A 27,689-nucleotide genomic window follows, 5' to 3' on the forward strand; every position below is an offset into this window, starting at 1 on the left:
GGTCAATCCACATGAGAGAACGATGAGACGGATTTGATTATATGGGCTTTAGAGGTCACTCCTTATTTAATCATCTCTTTCATTTGAAGAGAGGGATGACGGCGCAGCAGAAGCCATGTCTTATTACACGAGCTCTCTAATTACGCAGGAGTGCTCAAACTTTGCTAAGGCTTGCTCTGTCAACATCTCCATTCGATCTCCTACTGATGCATCCAATATTCCTACGTTCGTGTGTGTGCGCGCGCGTGTGCGTGTTTCAGGTTTCTGAATGTGTGTTTCATGCTTATGTAATTCTGATGAGCTGCTTTATGTGTGTGAATCACTTACAGGGGTGCTAATTAATGTCTAACTGTGGAAGAGTGTGGAGAAGGTTAGATGTCTGTCTAATTGCCTGTTTAAAATATGAGGCAGCTGCTGTTCTGTTCTGTTCTGAATGACAGCCTAGTGACCTAAGAAGGTTGTTTGCCGCTTGCTGTACACAATTTGTACATCACACCATTGCAGACCGGCATCAAAGCTTCATCCACTGTGGTTATTTCAGCATGAGATGAGTTATAATGAAGATGTCTTTATATTGGTGAAGTTGTGTTGCATAATTATGTATCAGGTGTTTGTAGTCCTTGCATATTACAGGCCATGTAGCTTGTTTTTGGATCCTTATAGTTGTCTTATTGCTTTTTCTTAACCGTTTGTCTTTTATGGCCAGTAAAACGTCTCCGTTCCCGTATGATGCAATTGAAATTATTTGAGAATGACCTGATATTTTTATATCCAGTCAACATATCATCTCTCATACACTTTAAAAGCCATGTGTGCCTTTGTGGACGTTTAATTATATTTCCATTATAGATTGCATGTCTATTTAAGTGGTGCAGAAAACTTATTGGGTTGGTGCAGCAGGTAACATCAGACCTCACAGCTCCAGGGTTCCTAGGTAGTTTTGCATGTTCTCCAAGTCTCTCTGTGGGTTTCCTCTGGGTTCTCTGGTTTCCTCCTACCTCTGCAGAAAGTGTAAGATGAAAGAAGGAAGGAAGGAAGGAAATGAGTTGTAGGAAACGAGACAAGACTTTTATGCCTTTGATTGAAGCCATGGAAAGACTGCTCGTCTTGAGAGGAGATAATGATAGTGCCTAGGGATGAAATGGTTACCGGTTTCACGATAAACCATGATAAAATTCCCAGACGATTAGTATTACCGTGTCACCTTTAATTATCGTTAAAACTCACGATTTTGTAAAAACTCACGATAAATGCTATCCACACACCCAGCACGAGTCTGACGCAGGAGCAGCATGCAACATTGTTTTCTGAGCGTGTTGTTGTGTTTTTCGTTAAGAATGATCATGAACCCACCATTCAAGCAATTTTCGCCTCTGAATTGCCGCTAATGCGAAAGTGAAATTCAAACAGCTGCACAGGCATCCATAAGCATCCTTAAGCCAAAGTCCCCTTTCACAGCCACTTTCTTCTGGTGAGCTCTGCAGACAGGGTTACCATCTTCTATTAAGATTGCCTCAGCATTTTTATAAAATCCAAAATATGACCACACTTTGGATTTGGTCCTCTTGGAAGGTTGGAAATTCTCGCGAGCGCCGTCACTGCCTTCTGCCGTGTTCTATAACCAAACTAAATGATCACAAGAAGCCTAGTGACAACCGTCCATCACTTTATAGTCAAATATAAAACCTGTTTAAACGATTTCAGGGTGTGTACAGTACTTTTTGAACATTTTCAGCACATTTTAACAATACCGTCATAATACCGGTAAGCATTATAGTTTTGGTCACGATAATCGTGTTAGGAAATTTTCATACCGCTACATATCTATTGGTGCCATTTTGAACCAAAGTGAATTTACACTATTTCTGTCCACGAAAATGTTAACTGTGCATAAAGACTTAAACTGGTGCATAAGCTACCAAATGAGCAATTTGCACAAAAATTTTGCCCACTATTCTTAGATCAGATCATCAGTCGTCATTATCAGAGCTGGGCAAAAACTCGGACTCAAAGAATTCAACCAGTTTCCGTGTTCAAGCAGTGCCGTGTTTGTCTCCACCATAGGCTAGTGGTGTGAAGTTTATTGTGCTAGAAATATTGACCAAGGTGTTCATTGTCCCTGAGAGAGTCGCCTTTTTTGGCGCCAGACTCAATAAAGGCAATAAGTGTCAGGTGATGTTTGGTTCCTTGCACAAACTCAAGCCTGGGTCCTATGATAAAGATGGCAGAGACTACTTTTCTTAGCCCCTTGTTGCCGACGGGCCAATTGAGAGCCAAAAGAGAAGCACATTAATATTAGCCTGCCTGTTACCTTACACACCTGAGTGACTGGTATAATTGTGTGTGTGTGTGTGTGTGTGCGTGTGTGTTCGTGAGAGAGAGAGAGAGAGAGTGTGTGTGTGAGAGTGAGAGAGAGCGTGTGTGTGTGTGTGAGAGAGAGAGATATTGAGGCATCATTTGAATGCAACTAAAAGGACACAACTTTGCACAGATTCTAATAAATAACTTTCAGACTGTTATTGTCATGTTCCTGTTTAACAAGCGTCTGCGCTGAAATGTCTTGATTATAACCTACATGTCACTGAGTGACAAAGCAACAGGCGACCATTCATTTTGGGAGTACGTGAACAACACAAAGCCATTATTTTATTAACTGAAACGAGTGACAAAGCACCAGTGCGGAGGTGGGATTTAAATTGAAGGTGAGATTTTCTCAATCCTATGCAAATTAAGTATGGCATAGTCAAGCGACAAATCCAAACAACTGGCTAGAGAGATTCCTTGACCCTGTCCTGGGTCACAAATGTAGTTCCTACATGCATTTTAGGAGCTGCCACACAACCCCGAAAGAAAAACTACAAGAGACACAAGTGCTGTGACAAAAATACCATTTCATGATACCTGAAGATATTATTACATCAGCACATTTGCCCTGCACCTCCAGGGTTGGGGGTTCGACTCCCATCTACGCCCTGTGTGTGAAGAGTTTGCATGTTCTCTCCGTGCTTCAGGGGTTTTCTCCGGGTACTCCAGATTCCTCCCTCAGTCCAGAGACATGCACTGTAGGCTGATTTGCCATCTCTGAATTGTCTGTAGTGTGTGAATGGGTGTCCGATCCATCCAGGGTGTCCCCTGCCTTGTTCCCAGAGTCCCCTGGGATAGGCTTCAGGCTCCCCGTGACCGTGCGTCACCACAACAAGATTTGTCCTCGCCACTGTCACATCTGGCTTGCTCATTAGGGAACTACATTTTCATCTGTGTTAAAAGAGCTATACAATAAACTACAGTTGAATCTGGAAAAAAATGGGAAATCAAAACCAATCTGCTACTTGTCAATCATTCCCGATTTCTCAGGAAAGCAATTTTTAAAGTTATATTGACTTATGGCTCACATTTATCCTCTAGCAGGTTTCTGTGTTGCTCAGAAAATCAACTGAAGCACTTTAGGGGAAGTCTGAAAATCCTCCAGCAGCACACATGCCTAGAAATATTGACACACAAGAACAACAAGATCTCCTCTTCACCCCAGCTCTATTTATAGAACTTCATTTAGCTCCTTGTGTTTGTACTGGGCTGCCAATCACCAGGTAGAGAATGGACATTACCTGGATTAATCCCCCCCTCCATCCTTCCGCTCCAGTCCAAGGGGTTACAGATAGCACCCGCATATCTTACACAGACACACACACACACACACACACACACACACACACACACACACACACACACACACACTCCCAAACCCCAACCCCCAACAGTCTACCGCTGTAATGGGAACAGCAGCCATCACTGAGGCTGGAGCAGTCGCCTTCTTCACACTTGATCCACTCTTGTTTCCATGGTGAGCTGTAACAGATTTCATAATCCCCGGACTCTCCGTTTAATTGCAGATTGAATCATAATAAAGTTAGGATGCACAGAAATGGGCGATGAAATATGCCAGAGCTATTTTTAACCACCTTTGGTGGCTGCATTCTGGAAGCAGAGAGGGGTTTATTTATTTATTAATTTATTATTTCATCTTGAAGGATTATTTTATTTGAAGGCTCAAATAATACATTTCCCAACTGCAGAGACAGTGCAATAACTGCATGTATTAATGTCTTTGTAGGTAAATTGAATGGGACAGATAGAGTCTGTAAGGAAGCAATAAAGAACTATGCACACACACACACACACACACACACACACAGAAATAGGATTCAAATGATGAAATCTAATTCATATCTCTATCTGATTCTGCTATAAAGGTGATGTTGATAATACACATGCCGGAGAAGTGCCTCAGGACTCCACTGAGAAACTGGCACAGCAAGAATGCATAGAATAATAATCAGCTAAATCCTTGAAAAAAAAAAAAATAATAATTAGCAAGGAACAAATTGTAATGACGAGCTGACCGATACCTTCTGACACATGAACAGTGACCATGGAACCATCTGTCATTGTTTTATCAAAGCTTTGCAGGAAATTGTGTAAATGTATATAAATGAAAAGACCTTGAATAAGCGCATTTAACTGTGTCAGTGTGTGTGTGTGTGTGCGTGTTTCAGGTTCCTCTGGTGCTTAATTGGCTCTGGTGGGGTTGGTAAGGACGTTACATTACGGTGTTTAACGTCAGAGAGAGACAGACTAGGATCCCAGGTGTGCCGTTTGCTCATATATGGAGGGTGTTTGTCATTATGATGAGCATCTGGCCTGCAAGTGAGAACTCCTCAGGGGAGTGAGACAGAAAGAGGTAGACAGACAGAGAGAAAGAGAGATGATCTGTGGTGAGGTGGGGGGAAAGGCAGAAAGAAAGTGAGAAATGTTGTGAACGGCTGTTCATAATGTTGGAATACAGGACTGTATTATGCATAAGCTTTACAAAAAGCATGCAGTCACTTGCATTTGAAAAAAAACAAACACTTTATTTTGCCCCTGGAATAATCCTAAGCACTGTTAATGCAGCTGTGGGTGGTTTTCTGCACAGACACAAAGCCTGATGCTGAACTTAATAATATTACTTAGAGATTTTCAACGCAGCATTTATGTTTATTATACGCTCTCAGAACAAATAGTACTTTCAAAGTATGCTACATATACTTTTTTTTTAGGTAAAGATACAAAAGGTTTACCACCCAAGAGTACATTTTAGTACCCTTTTTCCTGAAAGTGTATTGGAAAAGTCTAATGATGCTACATTTAACAATGTTCCTTTAATTAAAGCCTGAGCTTCTTTGTGCTGGAGATCATATGAATGTGGAGAATGGGCTGTACCCTCATGGACAATTTGCCCAGCAAACATAAATACCAGATCTTGACATTTCCCTTTCCCCCCAGCGACTGTTTTCCCCACAAAATGTCACTCATTTGAATATTTTGCTCTTCACATCCAGCAGCCCAGAAGCCTTCACTCTCTGTCGAAAGATCTGCCACAGAGTGTAAACAGTCCTCAATGAATTATTACCATCAAGAAAGAGGTCTATTTTTACATCCCAGTGTGTAGATATGATGAATTACCGTTGCAATCAAAATTATTCAACCCCCATTGCAAATATATTTCTTGTTAAAATTTACAGACTTTCAGCTGTTTGCAATGAAAGTTGAAATAGTTCAACACGACGATTACTTCAAGTGGTTTCCCCAAATTCAACTGAAAATGCAACTTCTCCGGTTTCAAAATTATTCAACCCCTTCATGGCAAGCATCTTTAGTACGTAGTAGAGCACCCTTTTGCTGTTACGACCTGCTGCATAGCCAGACACCGGCTACTAGCAGCGTTCCTGAGGAATCTTAGCCCATTCCTCATGAGCAATGGCCTCCAGTTCAGTAATATTCTTGGGTTTACCGCCGCCTTCAAATCCCACCAGAGATTTTCTATGGGGTTCAAGTCAGGTGACTGTGATGGCCCTGAAGAATCTTCCAGGAATTCTTCTGCAACTAAGCCTGTGTGGAATTTGAGGTATGCTTGGGATCATTGTTCTATTGGAAGGTCCAATGACGCTCAAGCTTCAGCTTCCTCACAGTCGGCATGACGTTTTCTCCTAGGATTTCCTGATACTTCAATGAATCCATCATGCCTTCCACACGCTGCAGGTTTCCAGTGCCAAATGATGCAAAGCAGCCCCGGAGCACCACTGAGCCACCACCATGCTTGCCTGTGGACAGAGGGTTCTTTCATAATTCTTCTTTTTCCAGACATACCGCCGATCCATCGTGCCAAAAAGTTCCAGTTTTGTTTCATCACTCTACAGAACAGAATCCCAAAACTTCTGTGGCTTATTTATATGAATTTGAGATGACTTTTCTTGTGCTTTTGTGCTTTTTGCTTTTACCGTGCTCACTGAAACCTCAGTGCCTGTTGCCAGCAAGTCTCGCTGCAGGTCTTTTGCAGTCACTTGAAGATTTTTCATAACCTGCCTTCTCAGAAATCTGGTTGCAGCCGTTGATGACTTCCTTTTTCTGCCCCGTCCAGGTATTTCATGTATTTCCTGTCCCTAGCCAGTTCAGGTATTTCATGTGTTCCAGCTCAAGCACATCTGGTGCAACTAATGAAACCCTTGATTTGTTGCATCAGGTGTGCTTGAGACAACACCTGCTTTACATATTTGTGCTGTTGTGAGAGATTCTGTTCATGGGGTTGAATCATTTTGAAACTGGAGAAATCATCATAAGTTGCATTTTCAGTTGAATTTGGGGAAACCACTTGAAGCATTGGTTGTGTTGAACTATTTCAATGGTTTTTGTTTGATTTGTTCAATTCAAACAGCTGAAAGTCTGTACATTTTGACAATAAACCTGATTTGCAATGGGGGTTGAATAATTTTGATTGCAACTGTATGTAGGCTTCAAAGGTTGTAATATTTATGATGCCATGTATCACGTTAATTGCTTACTATTAGCTTTTTACTTGAATTCAGATAAAATAATGTTTAATTGATGGGGTAGAGAAAGATAACAGCTGGTGTTGTTTTAAATCCTGGCTAGCGGAATACATGTTACAGCGTTACGTAATCAGGATACAAAAAAACGGTAACGGTAATCCGTTACAGGTAAAGAAAAAAACAAAGTAATCCAATTACAGGTAGATTTTATTAAAAAATGGGAATACCATCATCATTCCAGTTTTTTTTCATGAAAATTTTTTTCATAAAACTTCTGCAGGGCTCCAGACTGCACCCAAAACAGTCGCATTTGCGACCAAAAATATTCATTTGCGAATGGTATTTTTGCTGAGATCGCCATTGGTGGCAATATAAATTTACACGTTATGATTTTAAAATTTGCAGGTAATGTCTTTTTAATGGCGTATTCTATGAGGGCCTGTCACATAATTTGTCGTGTTGACGTAATAAAATGAGACGCTACGCATGAAAGTTTCAGTGGGTGGGAAAAAAGCAGTTTCACTGAGTTCAAATTCATCCAGAGCGCCAAAATACACACGGGGGAAAGCGAGGATCAGCTTTCCACATCAGAAAGACATGTCGAAATGAAAAATATCAGACTTTTTTTCAAACAATCCTCATCGCTGACGCCACACCTGCTAATAAAAAAAAAAAAAGCAGGCTCCAGTTGTGCCAGCAGGAGAAAGAGACAAAACGACAGAGACACAGAGGATCATCTTTCCATGTCAATCAATAAACACCCAAGTAAAAGTGCAGAAAGTCATTTTAAGACTTCTTGGATTCAAGAGTTTGCATGGCTCAGATATGATTTGTTCCAAAGCGGGCAGAGGAATAGTGGGGAAAATGGATTTCATTACCGGAACGAACCATTTCAAGAAAGAGACTGTGGGAAAACAGGGCGATTATTCAAAAGCATAAAAAAGCTGGTGACTGTGTAATCGCAGAGCGCTCCACAAAAAACACCGTAAGCACAAGCAGTGTCTCGTGCATGTGAACTAGGCTACATGACGAGACCGAATGCAAGGAGCTAAAAATAAAATTCAACACCGCCTCTGTGATTGCATGTGAAGAGCTACCTTTCACCAAATTTACCTCTCGGGTATTACTAATGAAGAAACATTGACTGGACGTGTGCAAGACAACACCGCAGGAGGAGCTTTGAGCAGAATGCGTCTAGATGTGATATCGCTTGTCCTACCAATTTTGGCTGTTCAGTGTGAACGTGGCTTTTCAGCTCAAATCAAAAGTGCGCAATTCAACCTTGGAAGACTTGATCAGGATCAGCACAGAGGACCCATCACTCGACCGGTTTAATCCTGAACCATGTGACAAACGCTGGCTTTCTGTAGAACAGAGGAGGAGGCCAAACTACACTCAATGGCCAAGTGATACTGACATGATTATGGCTCAGATTCCGTGGAAAGAACTATTCTTTGTGACGGTATATAGTTCTCACGTCGGAAAAGGCGTTCAGTTCCCACTTTAAATGAACTTGGATGATAATGCAGACGCTGTAAAAAGAGGCCAGACTGTAAAATTTGAAACGCAAGTTCATTCTTATGTGACACTTATAAAAATTAAAAAAATTTAAAAAACAATAATAATTTTCTTATAGGAGCCAATGGTTCCTTAATAGATTTTTGTTTGTTTGTTTGTTTGGAGCCCTGCTTTTGACATAACACAATATAGACAGCTGCATGATTATAGTTCTGGCTCTCTCTTCCCAGTTGTGACTCACACAAGCAACAAGTGTATTTATTTTATTAAAACAAATCTAAATATTGAACATGTTTAAGCTCTAAAATATGCTCTAAACAATTTTTTTTTTTTTTTGAGATCATATCACGCAATTTTTCTCATGACTTTATTTTACATATGTGACCTTGAATTAATCCAAAAATAATCAGATTACATTACTTTCATATTGTGATACTTGGATTACATTACTGATGACATTTTTTCATTATTATTTAGTAATTTGTAACTGTAACGGAATACATTTTTAAAGTAACCCTTCCAACCCTGTGTAAAACCTATACTGTGAAGCAAGGAGTAATACACGATGGGGAGCATTGTTCTAGGAAAATAATCAGCGGGACGGTGTGAGGCAGCCATGTGAAGAGGCGTTACTGTTATCACCATGAAGTTTATTTTCCAACAACATCACATCCAGAAGTGTGTCAAGGTTATATGAGCTTACAATCTGGATCCAGATCGGTGAAACGAGAGAATGAGGATTGCAGTGATGGGAACTAGTAACATAATTATCTTAAGCAACAATTTACACACACCAAATGACACATAGGTAGCAAACACAACTCCGTTAAATGATACGTGATTATCAAATCACTTTTCTAAGGACTTTTTCATTACTGTTTCTTTTTGGGTTCATTCTTTTTATTACCAAATATCTGCTGCTTCGATGTTTATAAATTACTTCTTTTAATTCAAATGAAAAAAAAAAAAATGCTTCAAACGAAGAAACTGAGGAACACTTTCTTTTCATTCTTTTGATGCTTACGTTGTTCAAGGTCAACACACATTTTTCTATTTTGTAAAACTATGTACCGGGGGTATAGTGGCTTAGTGGTTAACCTTGCACGTCCAGGGTCGGGGGTTTGATTCCCGCCTCTCCCGTGCGCGCGGAGTTTGCAGCAAAATGTCGAAATGTCCATGTTCCTGTGCTGCAGTCAGACCGAAATCTTTTAAATGCAATGTCGTGTCTTTTCACGCTTGCAGGTACCCCGATTATAAACTGTTCGAAATTACTTGGGGATAAAATGCATGCAAAAGAGAACATATTTCAATTCAGGAAAGCCTGTAGTTTCTGATCTATATATCGTACAAAATGTCAGCGTGTGCAGGATGTGAAGGATTTTTCCAGGCCACCAAACATAATATAATGTACAGTATATTATACAATAATTACAAGTCTATTATTATTGGGGAATGGTCTGCACTTATATAACACTTTTTTTTAACCTTAGTGGTTCCAAAGCGCTTTGCACTGTTCTCATTCACCCATTCACACACACACTCACACACCAGTGGTAGCAGAGCCGCCATGCAAGGCGCTAACTTGGGATTCAGTGTCCTGCCCAAGGACACTTCGCCATGTGGGCCAGGAATCGAACCGCCAACCCTACGGACATAGATAAAACGCTCTACCGCCACAGCCGCCCTTTTTATTATTATTATTTTTATTATCATCGATAAAATAAACTGTATTTAATCAAATCTAGCACAACGTTATCATAAATGGGATTAGATACTACAAGATTGTTTAACTTTATAGATAGGTTTAAGGTTATTTTCATATTGGTCTCTTGCTGCTTGACTATTGGATCTTTTGAGAGTAGTGTAATGGGTTTTTTTCTTGCCTTGCTGTCCATTTTACCTTGGGTATGTCTCGATCAGCTCCCTAGCTCCCTAGGTTGTGAATCAGTATATCATGTACATGAGTTCGGGCACTGGTAAGGACCCTGGCTCACTACTCACTGGGACACTGATATCTCAATTTCCGGTGACATGACAACGTGCTCGTGTTGTAAAGCGTAATATTTCAATTTTGTATGTCAAATAAATAAAATGTTACTGCAGACACAGGTCAAGTCAGATCACCCTTATTTGTATAGTTTATTTAAAGTCAGCGACTATAAGCCAAAGTTCAGAGTCAAGTCAAGACGGTTTTGCTGCTAGTCAAATACATTTCAAATGTGAATCAGAATTAGAGTTAGAAACCTATAAATAAAACAACAAAAGACAGCAAAAGAGATCATCTATTGTGGAGGATAAGGTTTGTGAAGAAGGCTTTTGATATTCTTTTGAAGGCTTGCTTTCTCGGTATTTAATATGCAAGTCTTTAATTAAAATAACACTATAATAACGTCATCTAAAGCTTTTGTTCAAGTTCTACATGGGTGCTTCCATAACCTTGCTTTGTGTCAGACTGTTGTCTCGAATTATTATTATACACTCATTAAAAATCCCCCCGAGAGGATGATTCATTCACTTTATGTGCATACTGCCCACTGAGGGACAGTAGATCAATACACACCCGGGTGACAGATCGATGTTCAGCAGGTGCTTCAAATTCCCTTTTGACATTTTTGTCTCCTCCATGCGGATGAAGGGATTCTTATTTACTGCTTCAGCGTTACCTTCTGAAAGCCCTGTGGGAGTTCAGTATCAGGCTAGCCTGCTGTGCCTTTGGTTTTTGTCCTTATTTAGCCTATTTGGGGGGAAGTACAAGGTAAAACCGATATTGAGCAAAATCTATAAGACTTTTAACAGGAGTTTGTAATCATGAAGCTGTAATAAACCTCCTGGTACAAACCCTACCTCTCACTAACCATTCATAAGTTTATATACGAGTTCGAACACAAACAGTAGCTTTCAGGCAATTCTGGGATTCAAGCACAATTATTTTCAAACTCAGATTTTTCCAATCATTAGCTCAGATTCGTACGCACTGAACCACCACTGCCTCCCCTACTTCTCCCAAGCTCATTATTAGAACTTGAACTGTTAAATATGTGCGATATGAATGATTTTGGTTCACATTCAACTGTGTAAATGGCCCAAAATTAAGAGAGATGGTTTCACGTCTCTTTATTCACGTACTGTTGAATGGAGGCTTGATGAGGGTTCAGAAAATCATGTGATCTCGTTTATCATGTGTATTGTATTTAATTTAAGAACCCACAAATTGCTCTATTGGAGCACAACTAAAGTAGGCAGGGTCTCAATCAGGTACACTTTGTTTTACTACTATCTTGTAATCAAAAAAGCGATTTACTGTACATAAACCCACTCTGATGATGATTTTGGGTATTATTTGTACCGCCGTGGTTTGTCAGAGAATAATCTCATATATTACTGAATAAAAATTTTAAGTTGTATTGTGTTGGATGCTGCTGGCCCTGAAGAATTAAATTCTTACAATGAAATACAATGGGTTTTTTTTTGTTGTTTATTTATTTTATTTTTTTGCACTGGCTTGCTTTGAACAAATCAGTAGTAAATTTTGATCGGATTATGTTTTCTAAGTTTATGTTTAAGTAGCAATGTTCAAACACTAATGTGTTAGCAAGTTATTTAAAGAAAAAAGAAAAGAAAAAAGCTTTGCTGCATTGCAGCACTGAAAAAGGCCTGAAACGTTGATTTGTACATGTATAGTTAGTACACGAGTTAAATAAGCCTCAATTCTCATTCTTGATGGTCCATGATCATCACCTCATATGTCTTTATTTCACAAATGCTATTTAATCAAGTCTCTTTTAGCTCCACTGGGTCGTAGTTCTCTGTTAGAGTTCATACTGTGGTTTTTAATCAATTTTTTTGCTGCCCATGGTTCTGCTGATATGCCCTGTGCGAAGGCCACAGATTAAAAAAAAAAAAAAAAAAAGAAGTGGAGAAAAGAATGTGTCCTTTCAGATTAAGGGAGAGGATGTGATTAATGGCTACTAAGTGAGAGGTAGGGAGTAAAAGGAAAATGGCCACCTCTCATCCTCATTATGTGCTTGTAGTATCAGATTCATTAAATCCGGTACTTATCAGAACAGCACAGAGCACTCAGAGGAACCTGCTCCCCCATGAGCTCTCTCCTGGGTTTTGGAGCAGGTGTCAGAAATGTGAGAACAATGTGGATGTGACTATGCATTTATTATTTCTCTCTAGTCATATTCTTACAAATACGCGGCTCTGAATTGCATAAGACAGTCTTTTCCAAAGCAGAAAAGATACATTTTAACACGTGGATCTCCTTGATCCCTGATCCCTTTCGCAATGTCATGTTGCTGCAGAACATCATAAAACGGTGTTCTCACCAGCAACAAAGGATGGTTTCCTCCCACCTCCTGAAACATGTCTTACTCTAAATTGCCCCAAGGTGTGAATGAGGTTCTGGATGTCTGTGTACAAAGTCCTGGATGTGTGTGTGTGTGTGTGTGTGTGTGTGTGTGTGTGTGTGTGCAATACACGCTGGATATGAAATGTCCTGGTATCATCTCCAGTGTGTATTCTTGTCTTGCACCCAGTGTTCCTGGGATTGGTTCCAGATTCACCAGGATAAAGCGCTTTGGTTTGGTGCTTACCCAAGCACTGGTACAGTGTTGGTGTCTCCCAAAATAAAGACAAAATTTTATTGGTCTTCACCAAGCTTAGTATGACAGCACTCTTAGGGATGCTTTCACACCTGTTAGTGAGTTTGTCCCGATTGGTTTGACACTAAACTTTTTTTTTTGTAGGGGGGTGGGTTTCTCCATTACCTCTCTAATTTGTTCTTGGCCAATTCTCACCCACCAGCCAGTTCTCCCCTATTATACGACAGTTACCACCTGGAGAGGGTGAAGGCTAACATGTTCTTCCATTGAGAAACATGAAACCAGCCAACCACGTGTTTTTGATCTGCTGCTCTTGCTGCTTCACAGGGCATTGTGACACTCTCGGAGGAAAGCGTTATCCGCCCTCTTCCCGATACACGAGCTCATAGATGCTCACTTTTGGCTAGTGAGACCATGGCCAATTTTGTTCTCAGCCATGGATGGCTGTCATATTCCAAATTCAAACTTGTGATCTCTGGATGATATTGCAAAAGCTTTTCTGTTGTCCAAACTATACATAAACAACAACAAAAAAACATGATTGCTTAAAATGTTCTCATAATACTTGGTTCTTTTATTGGTCAGAAATACAGCAATAGAATTAGATCATCAAACCTTGGCCTAAAGTGCACAGAAATAACCTAAATCACGAGCACAGAGAACACGGAGGCAGCAATTATACGATACGGTAATTATATAAATATTAGTTTAAATCATTTTGTGTGCCACATCTACACATTTATTTTCCTCTTGTTGTTCATTAGTCCAATCATTGCCTTATAATTAGTCACTAGTGTAATTTTATCATAACATCCGAGCGTGGAGCAGTTATCAGAATAGAACTCTGATCGTCTGCCAGCGGAGGACTGTTTCACTGGCGTTTCTGGCAAGGTGAGGCTGCAGATTCTGAGAGAAGATTCCATGTTGTTCTCTTCTGCAAATAACACGCAAAAATACCTTGACTCTGTTGACTACAGTAGAGCGAGAGAGAGAGCGAGCGTGAGAGGGGAAAATCGAGCAAGCGAGAGCGCACATAAGAGCTGTGTGGAGGAGGAAAAGCAAGCGGGTGGCTTTTGCCCTGTTCTCTCTCTTACCTCAGATCCAGCAGGCAGTGCTTCACTGATGTTATAGCAACCCCGCTCTCTACCTGCATCCAAACCTCCAAACCTTCTCCTCTGTTCTTCGGCATTACACAACACTGCTATTTTTACTGCCTCAACCAAATCTCTGCTTCGTTTCCTTCACTACGGGAAGAATAGTGCTCGGTTTAATAAATAGATAAGAATAAGGACTGATGGACTGACATATGTAAAAATAAATAATTGGTTGTGTGTGTGTGTGATCTGAGTGTGTGTTTAATTATTGCTTTGACATAATAATTCCAAAGAAAATAATGGCATGGTTGATAATACAGTACGTATTGTTTTTCTGTTTTCATTCGTGTAGGTCCATTCGTGAGGTGGCTTGTGGGTGGATTATATATGACTTTCTTGAATATTTATCTACTAGTGTTTTCCTCATGTTTTCCCTTTTTTGTTTGTTTGTTTTCATGTTTTGGTTGTGTGTATGTAGTAAGTTATTAGTGGCCAAGTTTCCATTTGCACCACTGTCCTCACACTAGCGACGAGGTGAAAAGTGACGGTTCATTCTCGATGTACGTGCGTATCACAGAGCCCTGATTTTAGCACCGTTTGCAAGCAACAAACTGGCCGCAAAAAAGCCGCATTTAAATTGAGATTTTCTCAATTCACAAAGCATTAACAAAAATGTCTTTGTTCAGTTGGGTTGTTATTAGTTTGATATTCTTGATATTGAACTGGGATTAGAATACCGATATACCAGTGATCTCACCGGTAGTGAGACTAGAGGTCGACCGATACCGGTAACTAAGTTTGGCGGTACCGGCCGATAACCGATTAATCAACCGTTATTTTTTAAAACTGATATGGAGTTAAAATGCTGATGAATTTTATTACAAATATGAACAATACTGACTGTACCGTGAAAATGCGCCGTACTTTTTTACATGGTAAATATCTAAACATTAATATATATTAACTATTAATAAATATTAAGGTAAATAAAAGACGTACATCCAAACAGCACCAAAAAGTTAAAACACTTTAAATAACACGACAAAATTTGTCAGTGATCATTTCACTGAGAGTACAATACCACTCGTACTGTACAATAACAGCGGGCTCTTCTCGGCCGCTCCTGCAACGGACGCAACCGGGAAAAACCGCTTCAGCGATCGGTTATCGGTGCCGATCAATCTGCAAACTCGATCAAGCGGTCGACCTCTTTTAGAGACTACAATCCGCAGATATTGAAAAGGAAACATATGATTGTATAAAATAACGCTGTTGATATTGTGTCGAAAACAAAAGCGTGAGGACGACTGACCTGAGCGCAGAGTAGCGTCAGTGAGCGTGATCATTAAAATGAGTGCAAGATTCCATAAATCGTGCCTTCGCTCGCGGGTAGACCCTGGTGAGTGTACGTGTTTCAGTGCGTAGAACTCAAGTGCTCTCTCTCACATGTGCCAGTCTCTCTACACGCCCACTGTACTGCGCCACACTTGTGCGAATTTTTAATGACCATGCTTGCTGATACTGCTCAGGTCGGCTGCTCTTGCAGATGCTATAGTTCCTCCCTGTGGTATTTAGAGTCGTTTGCATTCTGCTTTGCTTTGATTGCCATTGTGAAATGTGTTCATTAGTATGAACATAGCACAACAACGTACACTAGGCTTACAGAACATCGTGGCACACTGTATTGGATTTTGGTATCCGACCAAGACCTAATATCAGTATCTGTATTGATGTTTCCCTAGCAACCATACTGAGAATTGTAGTATTGTTGCATTTGATAACACAGTACAGGACACCGAGTGCTCAGTACTAGAGCTGAAAAGCTAAGCATGATTACCTCTGGCCCTGGCAAGAAGACAACACTTAAGATTCATGATCTAAAGTAAAAGCCAAGGAGGAATCGATTTGTCCTTTGCTTTCTCAGATTCTGAGTTCATTTGAGATAAGGTTACAAATCTTCAATATTACAAGCATTACGTCATAAATATCATTCGTATATTTCCATTTACATTGTAATAACGTTGTAATCATTAATACAGGTTGCGTCAGGCTGTGTTGTAAATCATTTCCCGCACTTCAAAGCCTCCGAATTTAAGTGGCACTTAAGCTTCTCTGACGACTTCTTGCTCTAGCCAGTAGCTACAGACCCCAGCGCTCTAACCAACAGTTAATCCATCAAGTAGAGGAGAAGGGTTGATTACTTTGTGTCACTAATTGCGCTTTCTCATGAGCATGTCACGGCAGGGTTTCTCAGAGCACCGACGGTTGAGGTGTGGCAGTGTGTTTTGGTCACCCTTGGTCATTCTGCTAAGGATTTATTGCTCTACATTGTTCTGTTTGCTGTTTCTTAGCATACAAATGATGTTTAGGATTTGCTAACAGAAACAAAACAAAAAACAGCTGTAATTGAGTAATGTCTTGAGAAATCTAATGATGTGAATTACCTCCATCTAGGGGTGTAACGATTCGATAGGTATTACGATACTGGGTTCACGATACGATACGTATCACGATATTTCCAACAAAATTTTAAAAATGAAGCTGAAATTCAAATAACAGATTTCTTTCCAAAACATTAACAATTTTCAATAAGTTTTTGTCGTACACACAATTTAAAGAATTTACAGTATTTCAAGATTATTTAACCTTTTGTATGTAAATGAACAACTGACTAGGTGTGTCTATAAACCATAAAACTGAATTTTAACATGAAATTAGAATTGCTGTGGCGCGAAATGCAGATGGAGGACAGGAAGTGATTTTCTACATAGGAAGTACTATCACAAACTCAAAATGTTTTGCGTCATTTATAGTTGCTCGAATCGATCAAACCGAGAAACCACAAGGAACTTTTATCATGTACTAAAAGTTGTTGTTCATATGGGTGGGAAATACGAGAAATTGACTGAAAAACGCAGGAAAAAGTGGCTTGAAAACCTGCGTCTGCGGCCGGGGGGAGCCGAGTGACTACTTTGTCAAAGGTAAGTTAGTACAACTTACATACTCTATGTTTATGTTAACGTTAGCTGTTTCCGTACTTTGTGAATTTAAAGTAATTGTTTCGCGCTGATCCGTGCCTTTAGTGGTGTTTCGGCAGACCTTTTAGAGTGGTTAACCTAATAATGTACAGTGAACAGCCGTAACGCTAACATCGAGAGGCGCAGCAGTGTTGATCCACAGGACAAAAAAGAAATGCCACTCATCCAGGTGAAAACTAAACGATAATCATTGTGGAGCATCTTGGTACTGAGGTCGTTGGCCCAACCACTAACAAAAAAAGTTGTATCCCTCCATACTTTTGTATGCTTTCATTTGTTTTCTGGAGTAGAGCGCTATCTGGAGGACAAGGTAGTTGCTTATATCTACCGCCTCAAAGGCAGGCGAGTATTTCAGTTCAGTATAAAAATCGCTCCTCTTCACAACATAAGGATCATGTCCAACATATGTTGTGATTTTTGGGCTGCATGAGTGCTGCCGGCACTGGGGAGCTACAGTTCATTGAAGGAACCATGAATGCCAACATGTACTGTGACATACTGAAGCAGAGCATGATCCCCTCCCTTCTGAGACTGGGCCACAGGGCAGTATTCCAGCATGACAACGACCCCAAAAACACCTCCAAGACGACCACTGCCTTGATAAAGAAGCTGAGGGTGAAGGTGATGTTCTAAACCCTATTGAGCATCTGTGGGGCATCCTCAAACGGAAGGTGGAAAAGCACAAGGTCTCCAACATCCACCAGATCCGTGATGTGGTCATCGAGGAGTGGAAGAGGACTCCAGTGGCAACCTGTGAAGCTCTGGTGAACTCCATGCCCAAGAGGGTTAAGACAGTGCTGGAAAATAATGGTGGTCACACAAAATATTGACACTTTGGGCCCAATTTGGACATTTTCACTTAGGGGTGTACTTACTTTTGTTGCCAGCGGTTTAGACATTAATGGCTGTGTGTTGAGTTATTTTGAGGGGACAGCAAATTTACACTGTTATACAAGCTGTACACTCACTACTTTACATTGTAGCAAAGTGTCATTTCTTCAGTGTCGTCACATGAAAAGATATCATCAAATATTTACAAAAATGTGAGGGGTGTACAAACTTTTGTGAGATACTGTACCTTTCTCTTGTAATAGCATCTAAACTAATACAGTACGGACTTTCCTCCATCTCGTCCATTCTGTTTTTCACTTCCTGTCGTCCATCTGAATTTTGCGCATCATCAGAATCACGTGACCGCAAACAAGCTATAGGATAAAACAGATGTCCTTTTTTATTTATTTATTTATTTATTTATTTTTAAATCGCCATAACTCTACACTACGTTTCGTAACATATTTGCATCGCAATATATCGTTACACCCCTACCTTGACGACATCGGTTAATCATTACAGCCTGCAGTGTTCCATGAGGAACATACGTGTTCATCTTCAGGACTTATTTTCGCAGATGCATTTTAAGTACATATAGCGAACGGTTAAAGTTTTTTTAAAAAAAATTTGCGGTCTAATTTTAAAATGATCTTTGCCCTGCACTGACGCTTTTCTGTCCATGTTTAGTCGTTTTGTAATCGTGTTGAACCTGAGCACTAGACAAATGGAAACAGAAAATGTATCGAATCTTAAATGATTTTGACAGACAGTTTAATGGTGAAGTGCTTATTCTATAAAAGTGATCCGATAACGAGGCACACAGCCAGAAATGGAGAACCTGTTCTGAGCACTTTAGAATGAATTTAAAGTGTGCCCTAATTAGTCATTTACTGGTATCCAACTTATTTAATATTCTGGATTGAACCTTTTGTGATGTGGAAAACGTTGCAGGAACAACCCCCCCGAGCGTTGATGTTAGCGGACATTCATTATTGGGCTGACTTTATTTACCTCTTGATAGACGGGATAATTGGATTCAGTACTCATGAAAGTCATTGCTCAGTTCTCATGAAATATTCTGCATCATTGTTCATTCTTTCTGCTTCAGGAAGCACTTTTTCCCATACAGTGCCGCAGGGGATCCATAATCTGTCCCTGGAACACCGAGTGAGGTGCGAATACCTTTTTATTAAGGTGGCTTTCACACGGTTTGCCGCTGTCCGAATCCGAGTGCGCTTGTTCCCGGCGCCCCCCGCAATGATCGCTTGATTGTATTGAACCCCGGTGCATTTGCGTTCATCTTACGTCATCACAAACACACGTGGAGAACACAACTCGAGAATCTGGAAACTCAAAAAATACGTTAACGCGATATCTCAAGAACAGTGAATGTTTGTAGGATTTATATGGAGTCATCACTGTAACCAGCAACTGAACTGATTAGACTTTTAAATTGATCCAAACAGGGTCAAGGTCACAGCAAGGTCAGATGTCTGAAATAGTTTTTCTTCAATAGCTTCTTTTTGGTTTGAAGCATTGTTTTAAGGGTACTTCTGGCATACAAATTAGTAATGAGAAGGACTAGGCTTGTTGGTGGCAGAAGCATACCCTTCAGTTTGTCAACATCGAGTAGGACTTTGTAGGAACATTGAGCATCCGCACAGCTTTATCAGCAAATGATCACATGACCTCGTGTGTCCAAACACACCCATGCAACACTCGAGTAACACTTCACTATAAGGTCTACAGATACTCGATATATTAATACTTATCTAATGCTCTTCATAACGATGAATTAATACATGTACTAATCCTTAGTACATCAGGAAGTAATGATGCATATACATTAAGAGCCCTAGTCTTATATGAATAACCATTAATAATGCTTAGATAAGTATAGATAAGTTTAAACATCTTGGTATTTAATACTCCTCTTGTGTGATACTAATTAACATCATTTACTTTCTCTTTTTGTACAAAATGTAGGTTAGCCACGACTCTAGGACTATTTAAGTACCTAAATAACTTAATTTTGTCCTGATGTTACCATAAAAACAAATGAATTAAAATAGATATTATTGTAAAACATATGGCCCTACAATCACTACAAAGCTCCTGAAGATGAGAAGCTCCGGCAGCTGCTTGTTCACACGTTTATCTTCCGCCGTTCCTCCACAAATAAACACTCTTTAGCTTCATCTGTCTCTTTCGGAGCTCGTATATGATGCACAGTAGTAGGCGAATGCCACAACAGATATGTAGTCTATTACACCCAACTGGAGTTATAGTGCTCTGTAGAGCCATTGTGCTAAATGGCCAGCATTTGTTTCCAACTCAGGCCCTACCTAAAATTCTGCAGCTCACTGGTCCTGTTTCATCATGATGGCACCTGTGAGACCGTTATGATAAGGACAGGAAATGCAACCTGAGCCAACGAATGAAGGAAGTGCCAGCATCAGGGAAAACATAATAAACACTGGAGACAGATAAAGAGCGCTGGTGCAATGCAGAAAGTCTATTTCAGGAAGCCGGGAGACTGACTGGTGGGTGAGACAGAAGCCCAGTGGGATGCTCATTCTGAACTTCTCCACTCACATGTGTGAGCCTCCATGCTGATTCCTATGAATTCCTATCTCCATATCAGAGGCTTGCAGTTATGTCATGACGGACTAGAGTTAATGCCTGTCCTCGACGGTGAAGTACATGATTGTAACAGTTGCAATTTGTTTGTCTTATTAAGTACAAGAGATAGAAAAATAAAGAGGAGCTGGTGAGGGCACGGCTGTTTATAGCTTCTATAATTTAAATGATAACAGGAATGAACTTGTCGCACATATTCCATTGCATTACATGTAACTATAAATGGACAAAAAGTATGATGTTCTTTTGTTATTCAAATAACTGTAATCATTCGTACAAAAGTAAAAAAAGGCCCCAGGATGGGAACAGTTTGTATTTGACCACATCACACACTCTGAATATTTTCCTATAACTGCATGCCTCTTGGTGTTTTATACTACTAGATATTTCTGTAAAATCACTGTTAGAAACAGATAGTGTTCGCCGATTGCCAGAAAATCGCGAATTCTCTGAGTGGGAGGGATGGCATATTCACTCTCCCCTGTCAGTCATTGCTCTACTAGCCAACCAGGGGCATCTGTGAGCTCATGTATGCAGAAGAGCGCAGATAGCACTTTTCTCTAAGTGTGTTACACTGGCCTGTGATGCAGCATGAGCAGCAGTTTGAAAAGATGCGATTAAATGGCTTCACATGTCTCAGAGGAATCACGTTAGACTTCATTCTTCACAGTTGGCGGCTGTTGGATAATAGGGGAGAGCTGGCTGGTGGGTGGAAATTGGCAGGTGAACAAATTGGGGGAGAGCTCCAAAGTGCTACACAAATACAGCGGAATTGAACTGCATGGAAATATGAGAGACAAGGCAACTAGACGATGACAGCATTATTTTAACATTCTGCTGTTTACTGCATGGTGAATTAAGAAAATCTATAAGTGTGTGTGTGTATGTACGTATGTATATATGTATATGTGTGTTTGTGTGTGTGTATAGATAGATCGATAGATATTTATAGACCAGTTCTTTATATACACATGAAAAACACTAAAATGAAGAACTATAAAAAAAATAAAAAATCCCGGAAACATTACCAAGATTCTGGAATAGTGCAAGGGGCACGGTGGCTTAGTGGTTAGCACACCTCCAGGGTCCGGGGTTCGATTCCCGCCGTGGCCCTGTGTGTGCGGAGTTTGCATGTTCTCCCCGTGCTGCAAGGGTTTCCTCTGGGCACTCCGGTTTCCTCCCCCAGTCCAAAGACATGCATGGTAGGCTGATTGGTGTGTCTAAAGTGTCCGTAGTGTATGAATGGGTGTGTGAGTGTGTATGTGATTGTGCCCTGCGATGGACTGGCACCCTGTCCAGGGTGTACCCCGCCTCGTGCCCGATGCTCCGTAGGATTGGCTCCAGGTTCCCCGCGACCCTGAAGCGGTAGAAGATGGATGGATGGATGGATGTAATAGTGCAAAGTCATGCCATTAAACCCTTACTTCTCAGCTGAGATCGAAAGGCGCACACACACAATTAAATGATCTATATTTTATCACCAAGCTGAGTCAGTCTATATAAAACAAATTTCTTGTACTATTATTTGAGAATTTTCTTTCACGTTGGAATTCTAGTTGACGAAACATTATTAGTGTTGTGTTTACATAAAATATTTAAACACTTTATTTAAATATATATATATATATAATATATATATATATATATTTTTTTTTTTTTTCTTTTTTCACTTTATTATTGTTCTGAGTCTAATTTAGTTGTTCTCAGACCTTCTGTGGGCAACACATCAGGTTTCTAAGTCATGAAGATGTCCTGGATTTTTTTCCTCTAACTAGTTGTTGTTGTTGTTGTTGTTGTTGTTGTTGTTATTGTTATTAATAGAAATGAAAATAATATCATAAAATGTCTTTAACTCTGGTATCTAAAAAGGGTCAAGTTTTCCCACAACGTCCGAAGGCCGATCTTCTGCTCAACAGCACATATCCGCTTGCACATCCAGGCATGCTGCAGCATGAGCCGCTTCCCGGGCCATGCTTACTTTGGCTCGTGCTCTAGTATATTAATGAGCAAAGCAGCGTGTGCTGAGGGCTGACCGAAATCGCCTGCAGTTGCGGATCATTGATATTTTAAAGCTCCATCTGCTGCGTTCTGCTGTGGGGAATCGCCATTCTGTGGAGGGAGGATTTGGATAATGCAATAGGCTCTGCTGTTATACGCCAACGAAATGATCCTTTTTGCCAAATCTGTTCATGACAGATGAATGGGTAATGCTCATCTGTCGAAATCACTATATATCTGACTTGCAGGGATCATCTGATAGTATGTTGTAAATGGAATGTCTAATTCAGGGTGTCCACGGGTCCTTAAAAAGCCCTTAAATTCCTTAATGTAAAAATAAGGCCTTAATTAGCATAAAATGTCTTAAATTCACGTTTCAAAGGTCTTAAAAATGCAACCGATACCATAAAGAAGAGTTAGATTTGAATTTGGCTGGTTGCTGTTTGAGATGGTAAAACCGTATGACCGTGTTACACTCGGAGTGTGTGCGCGACTCATCAGTGTTTTAGAGCAACTCGGTCCACAGTAACTGCCGCTCGACTATGGAAGTATAATAGTGCCAAATGTCCTCAAGGCAAAATGGCATGTTGAATTACATAAATTGAATGAAAACATATTGCAATAAAAATACTTGAATTTTTCTGCCTAGCAATTTGACACAAATTGAAAAAAAAAAAAAAACCCAAAAGAACACCGCAATAACAGTGCTTGAATTATTTTCCTCTGCAATTCATTGGGTTTGTATATTTTGATTGAAAACAAAAGTCCAGCATTCAAAATTCAATGCGCACATGTTCACCTTCCAAAAAAATGGTTCCAAAATATTCAGTTGTTAAAATGACATCTTCATTATTCATCAGGTAATATATCAACACATTATTTTTCAACCTCACAAATTCAGGCTGCAAAAATTCAGGTCTTAAAATTCAAGTCTTATCCAGGTCTCCCAGGAAGAGCTATGGATTGCCGATACTATTGTAACATGTTACTCTGGACCAGCCCCTAGTGGTGGGACTGTGCCGACAAGCCACAAGAGAAGATGAACCAGCGGACTGGCATAAAGTTGGCTTGGCGTTGGGCGTTCGATATCCGCAGATATGCGCAAATTAAAGGACTGTCTCTAAAGTTACATATTGGTATGCATGTTTCTAACTTCAATAGCATTTGAAGGGAATGACTTGGTCATAAAACCAACTGTAAAGTGCTCATCTAGGTGTCAGGACATTTGGCAGTATTATATTTCCATACTCCACACTAACTTCATCTCTGTCTGTGCTCTGTGTCTGTGCTCTGTGTCTGTCTGTGCTCTGTGTCGCTTATAACCTATTAAGACACAACACACACCAGATTCACTTTAGTTTTACGTTAGCGTAATCTCAAACATGTTTGTGGGCAGAGGTTTACAGCATTTCACCTGATTGGTAATAATAAGAAGTGAATTTTAAAAAACTCTTGCCAACTAAACGGAGGTCTTTCTGCGGTTTTCCACCAAAATAAAAGCCACAAGGTCTAACGCATAAAAGTGAATTAAGTCGGAAAATATATTACTATTGTTATTCCTATATGTACCCCATATAAAAATGTCTTATTATTGTTATTATTAAGTACTATTCAGTGCAATAGTAATATTGCAAAATAGAAAAGGTGTGTGTATATATATATATATATATATATATTCTTCTTTACAAAAATTTCTGTATATTTATAACACTACTTGTTATAAATATTACCCTAGCATAAAACAATACCCTGGCTGTGAGGGTGTTTCTGATACAGCTGCTGAGGGAGTGATGGTACATTTCGACATATTTTTCTCTTCTGACTGCTGTAATCCATCTCTCTATATTTTTTTCCTCTCTTGGGAAGTCATGGAAAGGAAATACTGGATGTTTTTTTCTTTCACTGTTGGAACAAATGGTAATACAAAAAGGATATTTGCTCTGCTCTCCCATACACCTCTATAGAAGTTTACCCTGCTATAGTTTACTGAAACCCAGAAGTGGATGTATATAATGATAATGATAATGAGTCTTTATTGGTCACACATACAGTAGAGCACAGTGAAATTGTTTTCTTCGCATACCCCAGCCTGCCAGAGCGCAGGGTCAGCCATGATACGGCGCCCCTGGAGCAGAGAGGATTAAGGGCCTTGCTCAAGGGCCCAACAGTGGCAGCTGAATGAACACAATACATTTTAGCTGATGTATCGTGTAGCATGACTGAAGTGACGTGCATGTCTTAAAATTTTTTGGAAATGTCTTGAATATGGTCTTAAAAATATTACATTTGAAGTGCAGATATCTGCAGATACCCTGTAATTACTTGTAATAAAAAATGGCAGCCAAGTACTGTAACTCTAGCACAGGTGATGATTTTATATTTATATATTTTAGTGTCCATGATAAAGTACTGCCCTTTGGAAAAAGTTGATTGGTTGAGTGAGACACCAGGTGACAGTTCTTACATACACACACTGCTGGAAATCGCAACGATCAGCCATGTTGCTCAAACTACTTTACCGTGTATTCAGTATGATCAGCACTGTTCTTAAATAGGTCTTAAATCCTACGTACACAGACGTACACAGTGTAGCTCCTTCAGAAATGTGATCTCTGATGCCAACATCCTTCTTACTAACTGCAGGTCAGTGTTGCCCTTGAAACAAATCATTGTCATTTCAGAAATAGCAGCATGTGATATTACAGCTTTTGTTCCAGCGTTATTTAATGGAATGCGTAAGGGACGTAAGAGCATGCATTAATATTTATTGCTCATATCGGTCTACACGGACCAGAGGCGCAGCTGGTGTTAAAGAGGGTGGAAATGAAAAGATGGACGATCCGATGAAATGAAAGATAAAAGGTCTGTGAAGAGACCAGGGGATGTTTCTGTCTGCTAGATTTCAGAGAGCTACGCGATTGGAGAATGGACAATAAGAGGCCTGTGGCTGCTGTGCCGAACAACACCACTGGGAAGGAGGGATTAAACATGTACCTTCCAGGCTCCGGAAGATGTCTCTGCTGAGGTAAGAGCAGAGTCCTGAGAGGATCAGTGGTCCGAAAAAGCCAGAGGTCAGCATTCAGTCTCATTAGCGGGTCAGTAGGTTGACCGTATGACGCCAGGAAAGTGAAGTGAGCTTTTTTTTTTCCTGGCATCGCAACGCTCTGCAGTTTCTTTACCTCACAGACACACACACATACACACATTAGCAGGCAAGGGAAGAGGAGGCCAAGTGGAGGAAGTGCTTCGTCATGACCCTGGTGAACTTGCGTGTCTGCTCTCGGGGCTGCAAGGGGAAAAAATGACTGGCGACAGGAAAAAACAAAGCGGTGATATCGTCATTGGGACATGCAGCAGGAATTCGCTCAGATCTGTGCCAGAACAACAGCATAGGAACTGTTACGAGGAGCTCTATTTTACGTCATATAATAGCGTAGTTCCAGTCAGGGGTTTGGTATTTCTCATTGTGGTTTCTGGGAGGACAAAAGGGACAATTTTCTAAAGATTTGCATCGGATCGCCTTTATAAGTAAACCAGTTCAAGCGTTGTGAGTTTTTCATGGCGCGGATGTGTGGTGTTGAGCTGCTCACTACAGCATGATTTTCAGAGCAGGGCATCTGACAGAGGGAGGCATTTTACTCAGGTCACACAGATGTAGACGACCTGTGACCTCATGAAGCGTGGCAATCCTTACAGAGTGAGAGAGAGGAGGATGATCCACTTGAGTGATTTCCCATTCAGAAGACATTCCTGGATTTGGTGAGAGAGAGAGAGAGAGAGAGAGAGAGAGAGAGACAGACACAGTGTGTGTGTGTGCGTGCAAATATTTGTATATTTTTCAATTATTCAGTGCCCTCATGCATGAGCACCAGCAATTTTCTGAAGTATCAAAAGTATTTCACCGCATTTGTGGTTTTTTATGAGAGAGAAGAAAGAGAGAGGGATCTGCTGTGTGTGGGGGTCGGGTGGGGGTCTGGTGGTGGGCCATGTTTTTATATATTGGTGAGAAACAAATGGCAAACAAGTATAGTAATTCTGACTGTTTTGACCTTGTAAGGCATTTTGCTGGCATAGATTTAGGTGTAGCATACTATTAATTAGATTATTGACAGTAATAATCATGTCAATGGAAGGTCCTCACAAGGATAGTAAAACAAGCGTGTGTGTGTGTGTGTGTATACCCTGTCTGCCCAATACTCGATGTTTGCCATTCAGCGTAAATTTGCTGTTTAATGGTGGAGCGATTTCCTGCCAACCGCTGCAGCCTTAAACACCCGAGCGACTTTTGCAGCCAGAGTGTAAATCAAACACAGATTAGAGCGGCTGATTAGCATTTCATCAGTGCACAGCTCCTTACAGCACCTCAGTGACTCTCTCTGTGTAAGCCAGAGTAGGAAAACCGGTCTGTCCCTGCACAGCTTTTAACATCTGGGGTTTATAAACATTTCATTCATATGGTTGACATTCTGTCATGCTTTAGGAAGATGCATTGTTGGTGTCCATACTGAAACGCTGTGCTGTCAGCAGAATTTGGACAGGTTTTATAGCTGTGATGCATGGATTTCATCATACAGACTTTCCAGCCTCATAGCTAATGATACAGTATAAAGGAAGCAATGGGTTAATATTCAGCCAGTGATTCAGTATATTGATTGATATTTTTCCATTTCCATGACACATGACATCAATATCAAAGCTCTGAGTATCATTCAGTATCTGATACTAATCTATTACCGACATCAGCACAACAGCTACGTGTGTTATGCCTGCTGACTTTAAGACGATATATCCTTCTTCATATGTATATTGTTCAAGATACAGTGCCCTCCAGGGTTAGTTATTAAAATGAGCAAAAACTAATATATAAAAAGAATTAGATGTACAATAAATAATATTTTGAACTCAAACATACTGAGGCATCATATAATTTTATTTTAATGTTTCTCTGGTTGACTAGGAACAGGAAGATGTTCAGCCATGACTTCCTGTTTTACAGGGGTATAAATATGAGGTAACACATAGGCCAAATTCCCTTCATCATTCATAACAACGGGTACGACCGTGGAATATAGCTGTGATGTGCGGCAAAAGGTTGTT

General features: G+C 40.2%; 1 protein-coding gene across 5 annotated transcripts in view; it reads left to right on the forward strand.

Annotated features, from left to right (window-relative positions):
- Window positions 1-27,689, forward strand: part of pde4d (phosphodiesterase 4D, cAMP-specific) — a 200,669-nt gene that overhangs the window by 98,789 nt on the left and 74,191 nt on the right. Inside the window, exon 1 of one of the 5 annotated variants that reach the window (XM_017467928.3) lies at window positions 25,742-26,351. The exons of the other annotated variants lie outside the window; for them this stretch is intronic. Coding sequence (XP_017323417.1) covers window positions 26,266-26,351 — 86 coding nt within the window. The 5' untranslated portion in view covers window positions 25,742-26,265. Of the gene's footprint in view, window positions 1-25,741; window positions 26,352-27,689 lie in introns of those variants that run through there. 5 annotated transcript variants of the gene reach the window in all.

The sequence above is a fragment of the Ictalurus punctatus genome, chromosome 5 (genome assembly GCF_001660625.3).
Source record: "Ictalurus punctatus breed USDA103 chromosome 5, Coco_2.0, whole genome shotgun sequence".
Classification (NCBI taxonomy): domain Eukaryota; kingdom Metazoa; phylum Chordata; class Actinopteri; order Siluriformes; family Ictaluridae; genus Ictalurus; species Ictalurus punctatus.